We start from the raw sequence: 12,500 nt of genomic DNA on the forward strand, positions 1-12,500 counted from the left end.
TAAGGAGTAGTAACTTCTTACTAACCGAACGCGAGGGCCGTACTGGGGAATATTGGCCCGAGGTCATGGCAGCAGGGACAAAAACGACCGATGGCCAATATTCCCCAGTACGGCTCGAGCTAGGTCGGGTTAGTAAGAAGTTTATTATATGGCTTTTTAATTACCTTTTGCTTTGTTTTTGCAAGCCCACAATCGGCCTGTGGGCATTACGGGAGAATAATGCCCTAAAATTCGGTCACAATTAGCCAATCAGAGCGCGCGTTATATCGGCTACAAACACAAGCCATATAATAATGTAGAATAAAAGCAAGGGTGCTGCCTAACGGTCGCCTGGGTGCCTTATTTGCGAGCGTGGGCAACCAAATTTCTGAACGAGTAGCCCAAACAGGCGCTTAACTTATCACAAGGTGATTCATCCTCCCATTTCATTAATTCTGGGCTCTTGAAAAGGATGACTCTGGCTGCTAACTGTTAATGTTGGAATAGAACAATTTTCCGGAAAAAAATTCTTAAGCAGCAGCCTTGAAAAGTGTTGTAAACTTACTTATCCATACTGTTCTATTGCAATTTGTACTGCCAGTGTGCTTGACTTCCATTCACCCTTATTTACCTTAATGTTTTTTGTGAAATTTCAATTTCAGCCCTTGGGGGTTCATGTCATTCAAGTAGATGGGGCTAATGACAGTGACAGCGATGAGGATGATGATGATGATGACGAAGATGAAGATGACGATGATAGAAAAGACAAATTGAAGGAAGAATTAGAAGAGGAACCATATGAAGTACGGTGTTAGTATATGAAACTTACTAAAGACCAGGAAGTTAAATAACTACTTGAGTAAGTTGGCGGGGTAGGTTTAGAGAACGAACGAATTAGTGGATGAAGAAAAAGAAGAAAAGCAGCACAGGCTGCAGCCATCACTGCTGCGGCCTTCCTTGCAGTGTCAAGGGGCTAGATTATGAGGGGCGCAGCTCAACAAGATCTGGACAGAAATGACTGAAAGTCAAAAATTATTTTGATGATGGAAGATAACTGGAATTACGTAGTAAGCTCTTGTATCGGGACCATAAACCTCGGAAGAGAGTAGAAAAAAGAGTGTCCCTGATAATTAATTTTACAACTATTGTACCGTAAAAACTCGTGTATAAGCCGCGCTCATAGATAAGCTGTCCCTCTAAATTTCAAGAATGATTTTGAGAAAAAAAATAAAAACTTGAAAAAAGCACTCTTAGGCTTCTTTATTTGATTTTTTTTAATTGTTGGGAATGACAACACTTGTCTTCATTGTTAAAGCCCAAAGTTCAAATAAAAACGATGAAATTTTACGCAGTCATTTACAGAAGGAAGGCTGGACCGAGTCACGTTGTTCACCGCCATCAGAAAACAAAATGGACCTCAGCTGGTTGGTCATGGCTGGTTGTCATGTTTATAAAGACGTATGGAAGCCATCTACAGTACTTGAACTTTGAACTTTATTGTCACAATATAACATTACAATTCTTAACTTTTTTTACAGTTGGCCCGCAAATAGTAAATCTAATCTAGGCGGGTCAACTGTGTACAATACCTCTACTACAATTTTCACTTTTGATAATTTTTCCATTAAATTTTTGCTCATTTTTTCTAAATCCAAGCAATAGAACGCAGTGTGTGGGCATGTTCATAGCCAGCGTTTCGTGTGATCGCTCTTTTTTAAAACAAATGTAATTTGGTCTGTGTCTAGGTAGTCATTGCATTGTTCTAGGACCGATAGAAGTAAATTATGGAGCTCATTTTTGAGTAAAACCAGAGTTAAACAACCCTATGGACAAACACGCCATGCAAGTAATCAAGGGCAACAAAACAATAGGCCATTTGCCTCTTAATTTCTCCCGAATAGCGTGGTATTTTCTCGCATGCGGTGGAGAGATCAGTGTTGAAGTCCGGGTGAAGTGATGTTCTGTCGAAGAATATGCTTAATCTTTATTTATGCTTAATCTTTTTTATTTATTGTGACCCCATACCAGTGAGGTTACGCCCTCTGAAAGCAATGGCCTCGTATATAAGCCGCACCCACGAATTAGAGCCCAATATTTCCGCAAAAAGATGCGGCCTATACACGAGTTTTTATGGTATTTGCCTCTGTATATGTCAATACCTCATTTCGTATGCAAATAAAGGAATTTCCTCAATTTTCTTAATTTCTGAGTTAAATGTTTACTCAGAATACTAATCTAGTATTTCCTAGACTTAAATCCCCAAACTGCGGATATGCGAAAAAAATACGGCAAGTCTGAACACGAGGTTCAATACCAAGCGTTTTAGTTGGTTCAGCACTTGTTGTATTTGTTTGCATTTTGTCTTTGGGTTTCGAAAATGCCTTAGAACATCAAACATTCAAACTATCCTTTGTAGTTGTTCAGGGATAGAAAGGGCTTTAGAGGACAAGCACATAGTAACTGAAGCTGGAGAATCTTTGAAATTGACTCGAAAAACAATGTGCGGAAGGCATTTTTGGCTTTAAAACTTTGTAACCAAGCAACATGCTTGGTCAAGTACTGGTAACTATGAATGGCAACCCCAGCGGAAGTCAATTTTAAGGCAATTTATTATAAAGTTGTTTATAGATGCTTTGCACGGCAGCCATGTTGCATGGCAGGAACAATAGATTCTTTTTCCTATGGGAACAAATGTTCTTTCTAATGCGAAACATTTTCATTGTTCCTGCCGTGCAAAACCTCTATTTATCGTTCCACTGCGTTCATTATACCCAAGACGATAATTATGCTAATCATTATATGTAGCTGTAAGGTGGCATTGAATGTTTGACCCATGTACAAGTCGAGGGCGATTTTTGGAGCTTATTTGGAGGTCAAAAAATCTATCTACTTGTACACGGGTAAATTCGGCACAGGTGATTGGGATTTTCTCTTGAATCCAAGGGTCGCTGTCTGTTCTTTTAACCTGTTGTATCAGTCATGCAACAACTATTTGTAATGATTAGTGTCAATTTAATTACCTTTAGGATGAAGACCCTCTTAATTCAGATGATGACGTTTCTGATGATGACCCAGGAGACCTTTTTGATACCGAAAATGTTGTCGTGTGTCAATTTGATAAGGTACAGGTACTATATGTAACTTACTCACAGCGGGATGCAATCTGAGTTGCAGTTCATTCCACTTAGAAACTGGGAAGCAGATTGCACGACTGTTTAGTAACATACGTGTAACTCCTGTTCCAATTTTAAGGAGTCGTCATCATCATCCATGTACACAATTGTTCCCCTTTTCGTCGAAAAACCCGCATGTAATTGTTTACTGTGATTTTACTGTAAAATAATAATTATCTCTGGTCGCGTTTTTTTATTTTGTTTTTTCGAAGATCCCGTTCGATCATCGTATTTTATCGGTCTTCAAAAATTTTTTTTATCAACGGAGTTGATAATGGAAATTGACCACCGTACAGAGATTCTAAAAGCTGACGTTTCGAGCGTTAGCCCTTCGTCAGAGCGAATCGAAGAATTGTGGGTTGTGTGTAGTTTTTATAAAAGAGCAGGAGCTACGCTATTGGTGGTAACATGGCAACGTGAAAAACAGGAATATATTTAGTTAAATGAAATCAAGGATCATAGGTTCAACTGATTTCATGATGAAATGATATATGAAATGGATCATATATGAACTGCGGATATGAAATCAAGTATCATAGCTTCACTTGATTTCATATCCGCAGTTCATAGATCATCCATTTCATATATCATTTCATCGTTGCTTCATTCCTCACGGGAACATTAGAACCCACAAATGATCAGCTCCCAACGTCAGTGGCTTCATAGCTCAGTTGGTTAGAGCGTCGCACCGGTATCGCGAGGTCACGGGTTCAAACCCCGTTGAAGTCCTGAATTTTTCAGGTTTCTTTACGCAATTGCAAAAATTGCGTCCATAACTGCGAGGATCATAGCTTCACTTGAGTTCTTTTCTGCTGGATGAAATAGCGCCGATGCAGTCGTCAATGTAGCGGCCGTAGGGTTCAGGTTTGGGGCCGTTTGATTAAAAAATTGGTGTTCAACATATCCTACAAAAGGATTGGCATAGCTAGGTCCCATTCGTGTGCCTATCGCTACACCATTAATTTTGTTTGTAATAGCTGCCGGCGAATGAAAAACAGTTAAGCGTTAAAACTAGTTCGGCAGGGCGGAGTAGCGTTTTTGAGCTTGGTTCTTTGATAGTGCGTTGATCGAATAAGTGCTTGAAGACCTTCGCTATTGGAAATGACTGGGTATGGAGATGTAATGTCCGTGGTGGTAGAATCCCAGACCGAGATTGGTAGAATCTTTTCGCAACCTCCACTAATTTCATTCAAACGCGACAAAAAAGTAGGCAACTTTTTAGTAGAAGCGCACTCAAAAACTAACGAGCAACTCAGCACTTTCACTCTTGACACTAGCAAAATATCGGGACCTCAGCGATCTGTTAAGATCACCGAACGTTTCACATGTACCTCCGCAAATATCATTTATTGCATAAGGTGTACGTTAGGTAATAAATTATACATTGGCGAGGCAGGTAGACGACTAGGCGACCGATTCCGCGAACACCTTCGCGATGTTGAGAAGAATGACAAAGATGCATCCAAGCCAATCGCTCGTCATTTTAATCTCCCTAACCACTCCAAACAACGCATGGCTATCTGCGGCCTTTCCCTACATCTAGGTACGACGGAAAGCCGCAAGAATCTGGAACAAAAATTCATCTTCCAAATCGGCACCCTTGATCCCCACGGTATTAAAGAACGCTTTCCATTTAACTCGTGTATTTCTGTTTTTCACGTTGCCATGTTAACATCAATAGCGTAGCTCCTACTCTATTATAAAAACTACTCACAACCCATAATTCCTCGATTCGCTCCGACGAAGGGCTAACGCTCGAAACGTCAGCTTTCAGAATCTCTGTACGGTGGTCAATTTACATTATCAACTCCGTTGATAAAACCACATTTTTGTGAAATACTTCTCCACTGACGCAGCACCACAGTTTCTTTAGAAACTACCCCCTCTATTCACTTTATAGGTCTTCGCTGAGCGAGCTGCCCATTGATTCCTTTTTCCGTTTACCTTAGATTGCTCGCAGCAGAAACAAGTGGAAATTTCACTTAAAGGATGGAATAATGAATCTAAGGGGGAAAGATTATGTGTTCCAGAAGGCAACTGGTGAAGCTGAGTGGTAGCAGAGGCCAGAGCGAAGAGTATCGTTGAGAGCGTAAGAATGTGACAAGTATAAATAACGAAGTATTTGTCAGGATAGAGAACGTTTGCTAATGGTTATGAAATCCTCGTATTTAAATGCAGTCTTGAGGGACACACTGCAAGAAAGCAAAGGGCGGGGGATGACTGCACTTAATCGAGTCTCGTCGCCTTCACGAACTTGTCGATTCCTTGTTGGCACACTTGATCCCCCGTGCTACTCTCGCGGGGATTGATTACATGTCGAATTTCAAAGCCTTTAAGTCATTTCACCAGATCCATTCACTTATACAGGTCAGAGATTAGCGTCCGCGTTTTAAACGCGTTTACAAAAAAGGCACAAACGCGAGTTCGTTTGGAAACACTGGATGGGAGCTATTTAGTATGTATGAGCTGACGCTTTTGTTTGTTAAACAATGGCTTAGACAATACCCAGTAAAGTCAGTAACGTTTGGGAAACGTGAACAAGGAAGGTATTGTATTTCTAATGCACCAATAGCAATCGCATCATCATTCGATGCCAGTTATTCTCGTTGTTGTATTCGTCGTTCCATGTACGCCTAGACCGCGAAGTTCTAGTAACTCAAACGGCGGAAAGTTAACAAATCGAAAGTGGTTCAGCGTTGTCTGTACTCTTACCGACAACGATATTGGTCATCACAGTGGTCAAAATGTTGTGGACTCAAGAGGCGCTTTAACGCGTTTGCATAAACGCAAAAAACTAGCGTGTGTGTGGCGTGTGCGTTGGTCGGTTATCTCTGACCTGTGTATGTAAACTTAATTGCTCGGGTCTTGGGTTAATTAATGAATAACAACAGAAAGAAACGGACATCTCTTGTTTGTCTTGAAGCATTATTAAATAGAGATCGCGGCATCGCGTTGGTGTGCAACGGCAGGCAGCAGATTTTTTTCTTGTCGTGAAAGCGTGGAAATTCTCTTATTGTAACAATGAGCTTATTAAACCAAGCATGTCCTATAAGACTGGCGGTTTCTTGAGGTCTCCTTGTCTAACAACATGCTGTACTCTGTAAAATTTTGGGTCAAGGCTAATAAATAAGTAAATGATGTCTTGATAGTAGCAGACAAAGAATTTTAAGAAAACGACGAAAACTTCGAGTTTATAAAACATGTTTCGACAGAAACTTCTGCCATCCTCAGTTAGTCAGATTACAAAGCGATGGAAGCTTAATTTTGTAATAAATAGAAAATGCTAATGTAAAAAATAGTTTTAACGGAACAACAATTACACCATGTGAACCTTAAACTATCTTTTTGATTCCCACATTTTCACGCTATACTTCATTCCGTTGTTAATATTTTTCACGTATTAGCATTTTCTATTGATAAAGTCAGCTTCCATCACTTTGTATTGACTAACTCAAAGGTTTTGTGTTTTTCTTAAAATTAATGATGTCATTAAAAGCATAGTTCTATCAGCTATGTTAAAAGGGACATAAGCGGCTCCCATTGGCGTCAGACAGGAAATGCTGTAAGTTTCACTTTCTTTGAGAGGAAAAGTTAACTTTTCAGCCTGTCGTCCGTGCCGAAAACGCAATGCTTGATCTCTGTTGATTACTCAGAAGACTTCTCTAAGTTCTTTCACATTTTATTTCAACATTTTGTAATTTCTGTCCAGATTCTTGAATGTTTCTAGAGGTGGTATTGTGTTTTCTTGCTCACAAGTCAGTTTTTTCTTATGTTGGAAGTCATCCGTTGACTCCTCGGTCGAATGTCTTTGTAACTCCTAAGGGTGATCAAGACTCTGACAAACGGAATTTCACTTCGCATCAATCAAAAGGCTTATTAACGTTCAGTTGCAACTAAAAATACAGACCGAATAATGGCGATGTAAACCCTCCATTTGCAAGTTACCGTCGACTACAATGTACCTTTTCCTCGTCTTTATTTTAGTGAAGAACACTGCAAGTTTTTCCTGTTTCTTTGTCGCACATTGGTGTTCACGGTAGCTCGAAAATGGATACAAAGTAGGACAGTTTTTAGTGATCCTGATGGCATGCATTCAACTTTCGATACCTAAACATTAATCCGTGGAACGTAACAAAATTTATTACACGGTATCCCGAAGTTAACAAAAGAGTTTGTTTTTTTCTTTTCTTGTATCAAGGGGACAACGAACAGAACAAGAATTCTTTCATCCTGTCAAAAATAAACTGTTGAAGCAAGTGCATTATGTATTCAGCCAATTTGGTAGAATTAATACGTTCGGACCATTATTGACCAATCAGAGGATTTTGATGCTACATTGGCACAACATAAATCAGTTTTGTGGCTGGTTTACTCCGCCTGAAGCTGAAGACACGTGGTTGAGCATTGTGCAACATATGATTTTCCTTGCATTTTGCTGGTCACGTGTTCAAAATCTTGCAATCTTGTTTTACTTAGCGGCTCTTCCCGGGGAGGGGGGACTCCCATATAAAAAGGGAGGGATTCTCGTCGGAAATTTTAAATTAAACCCCTAAAGGAGACCAATCTGGGCGTGGCTCAGGCTTTTTTTGATCCCTACAAGAGACCATATTAAAACACGGATATATAAAAAATCTAGTGACTTTTACAGATGGCAGACATTATCATCTAATATACACTTTTATATTTCTTCGCGCGCAACCCTAGAGGAGACCTTCACGGCTACATATGATTGCGTTTTGCCCAGAACACCTTAAGTGAGACCCAAATCCGAAATTTACACCCCTAGGCGAGACGACGAACATCCCTCCCCTTCTTATATGGGAGTCTCCCCACGGGGGCTCTTCTCGAACGGAATTTGTTTTTTTTCTCCTTGCGGTCACCACATCCCATTAAGCAAAGCCTTCTCTCAGAAACGATTTAAGATCTTTAAGCCGTTACCCTAAAAAACTGGGCACACGTTTTAGTTTTGAGTAGGTCTTTATTTGTAACTTTAATATTTGACAGCGTTATGTATCGTTGACGGCAGTGAAGCCGCCACAGTTTCTAATAATCGTCAAAAGACAAAAGTCATTTGAAGAAGAAAATAAAAACTTGCTCATCCAAAATCGTTTAGAGGTGAGTTCGTAATCCTTTGAAACGTTTCCTACTGACTATCAGAAGGCAAGTTATGCCCTTTCATCACTGGAACAAGTTTGTCCATTTTCATCAAACTGAAGGTTGTCAGATAATTTTTGAAAGAAATGGTGCGTCAAGTTTGACCGAGATTCTCACCAGACTACTGCAAATAAAGTTGACTGCATTTTGCGACCGTGCTTTCCCGCCTTTTGCATCGCTAACGGCTCCTAATTGGCTTATTTGAATGCCTTGGACGCTTTTGATATGATGTATCGGTTATTGCTAAGACACTCGTTTATCAAACTACCTGTAATTTCTTCCTGGGCACGTATGCTTTGCACAGTGATGATGCTCCTTCAATGACGGTCAGTATGAACCTTTTCGTAAAATTTACAACCAACATTCAAAGTAGACTAACCGGTCTCTAAATTGAAAATTATTAACTAAATTTACTTCGTCATTTTGATGATTAATTTACTCATTGTGTCTGCTTTCAGCTTCAAATCATCTCATAAGAGATTCGCCTATCAAGAACAATTACGTCAATTGATATGGTGGAAGCATAAGGCGTGCCGTAGTGATTGCCTTGAACATTTTCGCCTCATCTCCTGAGAACTGATTCCCAATGTTCGGTTTCGAATCATATTTGATGTAGAAATTTCGATGAAACAGTCTCTTGGTACTAACAAAGGAGAAATCAAATTAGGTCATTACCAAGTTGCCGTTTTTCTCCGGTTCAAAACGAATCTTGGTGCTAAACCATTCAAATGATAATGCGTTTGATTTGCATGAAAAAACACCACACCTTTTCCGTTTGAATGGTTGTGAACCTCGCTTTGAAAGCGAGACAAACAGCAACTGGGAAATGGGCTAAAAGTAACGTATTCAACTTCGGACATCTGACCATGCTTTGGCCATTTCGCGGACTCCATGCTTGGAGTTCACGGCCGTGTATTTTTTAATGGGAATCGAAAAACTTCACCTTTTGTATTGATTAAAAAATAATTTTTATCCGGCATTTACTATTTTGTCTTATATAAAGCTATTTAAAGAGGATATAAAGCTGCCTAATCTAATATAAACCCATCCGCTTTTCAAGATGAGTGGTCGGAGATTTGTTTACGTCTGAAATTACCTCAACGTGTGAATTGTTTCCTCTCTGAATCCGAGTCACATGAATTGATGAAAATTTAAATGACATCGATTTGCATTTCTTAAAGTGTGTCCTATAGAACACAATCTTCCTCTAAATGGCAATAATACTACGACCTGAAAAAATTGTTAATGCTCTTAATCGTAAGATAAAACTCGTTGTTAACTGGTAGTTCTTCCTAAAGGCCCTTCATGCCGTTTTAACACCACGGCTCATGCTTTATTTGGCGCAGTCTTTTTGCCACCTACAATTGTAGCTGACCTTCGGAAGTCCTCTTTTAGCAGTCACTTTCTCCCGGATCGTCGCCAAGCTGTTTGTCCGATGGTGGACTGGGACTAGGAAAAATACTAGATATATCCGGCAACTTCATAACGTCACGGCTTGACTGGTACAGTGGATTGAAGAACCAGGATGCCTCTACAACTTGCGGTTCCTGAACAACTGGTTTGTTTGGTTTCTTTGGTTTGTCGTAAATGGACGTGTCTGTTTTCTTGGCCAGTTTCTTCCGCTCAGCGTAGACAGCACTTCCAGGTTCTTCTGTGTCAATTTCTTTCTTTTGCTGTTCAGAAACCAAAGGAGAAAAAGTTAAGTTGTTTCGAGAGGATTTGCGACTGCGAAGTATTTGTTCTTTGTTTTGTTTTCAGTTTAATTAGGGACGTCATTCAAAGTTGATTATCACATCTTTACTTTCATCTTTCGTGCTCCGTTCAAGAGAGGTTGATAACCAAACTCAAAACTTTCGCGAAGAATGAATCATGTTGATGTGGTCAAAAGCGGTTGCTGCGTAAGAAAGGATTTATTCGTCTATGTGCTGGTTTTAGTTTAATTAACTGAAAGTCTTAAATGTAGGGACAGGATTCAAAGGTGATTGTCACATCCTGGCTTTCGTCTTTCGTGCTCCGTTCAAGAGAGGTTGATAACTAAACTTAAACCTTTGCGAAGACTGAATCATATTGATGATGTGGTGTAAAAACTATTGCTACGCAGGGAAGGGGTAAAGCACTTGAAATGTGGTGTAAACTGGATTGATAGGGTACACTAATTCGCCAAGGTGTTGGAAAAGACTGAAGTTCATTTTTCCTTCTCTACCTGTGTGCGAGATGTGAACATGGGATTGGCAAATCCGCTAGCCTCAGCTTCCTCCTCCTCTTCGCTCATCCTTGGAAGTCCTAATTTTCCATACATTGGATTTTCGAATCCCGTCGTTGAGTCAGTTTGTTTCACCGTGACACGCCCTTTGGGCTCCTGATAGATTGGATTATCCATCATATGGACTTGCCTATCGACTTCTTCTTCTGTGGTACCGTATAACGGGTTGAATGCCCCTTCAGTCTGCTCTTCCTGTTTTGACATGTGGTGTCTGTACATGGTATCAGTGTAAGTTTCGTCTTCATTCGGCCTATGCCTCTCACTCGTTTGTATTATCAACTTCCGCTTCCTCTGGTTTAGTTTCTTCCTTCGGTAGAGCAGAAGTCCGGTGACAGTGACGAGTAAGAGAATCACGCCGATGCCAACGAAGACGTAATAAAAGCGCATATTTGTGAAGTGCCGCTCGTCCTTTAAAGCGAAGTCATTGACTTCGACTACACAGCTTGAGATGTCTTTAGATTTAAGTTCCTGCACGGTGGACTCGCACAGCAAGCGTGTAACATCAAGAAAGGACTCAGCTGCTTCGACGTAGCTTTCAGTAGTGCAAGTGTTGTTGATGCCGCATAATACATCTCTAACTGGTAATCCACTTAATTCATTGCCTAATTTGACAATCACAACAAACTTAACTGTAGAGCTCTCTTTGGGTGCGCTCCTCTTGGCTTTGGTTGTCTGTTGTAAACTCGGGCTTATAATATACACGTCTTCCAAGCTTGTCGATTCGCTGTCGTCCACCGTCTCGGGCAGTTCGTAGGTCATCCGTTCTACTGATTGCTCAAATTGGTATTGCCAATATTGACTTGAGATGTTCACCTCTTCCGGGAAATCTAATGAAACGACAGCATCAGACGATATACACAGACTTGAATCATATTTTTGGACATTTGCCGGGACGGGAATTTGCGTCTCTTCGCACGTACGATCTCCGAACTTTCGCTGACAAAGAGTTCCAAAGAAGCTCGCATCAGAGCAGTCACAGGTAAACTTGTTGATGCCATCCACGCATATACCCGGGTCTACGCAAGGCTCCTTCGCACAATCGTCTATATTTGTTTCGCAGTGAACACCGGTATATCCTGGAGCGCATGAGCAACTGTATCCATTTCTGTAAGGTGTACATTCACCCTGTTGGCATGGGTTTGACAAGCAGTGATTAATGAGAGTGCAGTCTGTACCATTGTGATATCCACTGGGACACGAGCAGAAATGTCTTTTCCAGAGATTGAAGCACGTACCACCGTAACTACATGTGATGTTGTTGCACTCGTTTATATCCGAACAGTTAAAACCGTCTCCTGTAAATCCTTCAGTGCATGCGCACGAGACATTCTGCCAGTCATTACGGATACACGTGGCGTTCGCGTGGCACGGAGATGATTGACAAGGATCAAGCTTAGTCACGTGGATGCTGACAGTATCGTTAAACGATTCTGAAGGAATCCCGTTATCCTCAGCTTGTATGAGAATCTCATATCCTTGAATGACGTAGTGATCGTAGCTGAGAGACGATATCACTGTCAAATAGGGCGCCCCTTTCGTTTTATTTGCAAAGGTAGAGTAGTTGTCTCCACATTTATTTTGAAGATCAAACGTATCTCGATAATTTAGAAGAGTGTAATAGACTCGTTGTGAGCTCTCAGGGTTTGTTGATGTGATTTGCGCGATGCAGGAACCGATGGATACGTTTTCGGGGGTTTTCACCATTTCTGGAATTAAGCTTATGTTGTATGGCGGCTCATTTACGTCAATCACAGTAATATTAATGTCACCGGTGACTTGAAGCGGGAGGCCTGTGTGTTTCTCCGGTACATCTCTTACTTCTATTGTGACTGATAGTACCGTGAAAGGATTCAAATGCTCATAGTTAAGGAACGATGGGTCTTTGACAAAAAGGAAGTCTCCATTGTTGTTAACCTGGGAAGAAAAAAAAT

General features: G+C 40.6%; 2 protein-coding genes across 2 annotated transcripts in view; one reads left to right on the forward strand and one right to left on the reverse strand.

The window, feature by feature from the left end:
- LOC137992135 (transcription initiation factor IIA subunit 1-like) overlaps nucleotides 1-6,819 on the forward strand; it is an 18,181-nt gene extending 11,362 nt beyond the window's left edge. The window contains exons 7-9 of the mRNA XM_068837269.1: nucleotides 642-782; nucleotides 3,006-3,101; nucleotides 5,102-6,819. Of these exons, the coding sequence (XP_068693370.1) occupies nucleotides 642-782; nucleotides 3,006-3,101; nucleotides 5,102-5,209 (345 nt within the window). The 3' untranslated portion in view covers nucleotides 5,210-6,819. The remainder of the gene's footprint in view (nucleotides 1-641; nucleotides 783-3,005; nucleotides 3,102-5,101) is intronic.
- LOC137992129 (protocadherin Fat 4-like) overlaps nucleotides 5,638-12,500 on the reverse strand; it is a 52,664-nt gene continuing 45,801 nt past the window's right edge. Inside the window, exons 32-33 of the mRNA XM_068837262.1 lie at nucleotides 10,510-12,483; nucleotides 5,638-9,979 (exon numbers count right to left, since the gene is read on the reverse strand). Coding sequence (XP_068693363.1) covers nucleotides 9,698-9,979; nucleotides 10,510-12,483 — 2,256 coding nt within the window. The 3' untranslated portion in view covers nucleotides 5,638-9,697. The remainder of the gene's footprint in view (nucleotides 9,980-10,509; nucleotides 12,484-12,500) is intronic.

The sequence above is a fragment of the Montipora foliosa genome, chromosome 2, assembly GCF_036669935.1.
Source record: "Montipora foliosa isolate CH-2021 chromosome 2, ASM3666993v2, whole genome shotgun sequence".
NCBI lineage: Eukaryota > Metazoa > Cnidaria > Anthozoa > Scleractinia > Acroporidae > Montipora > Montipora foliosa.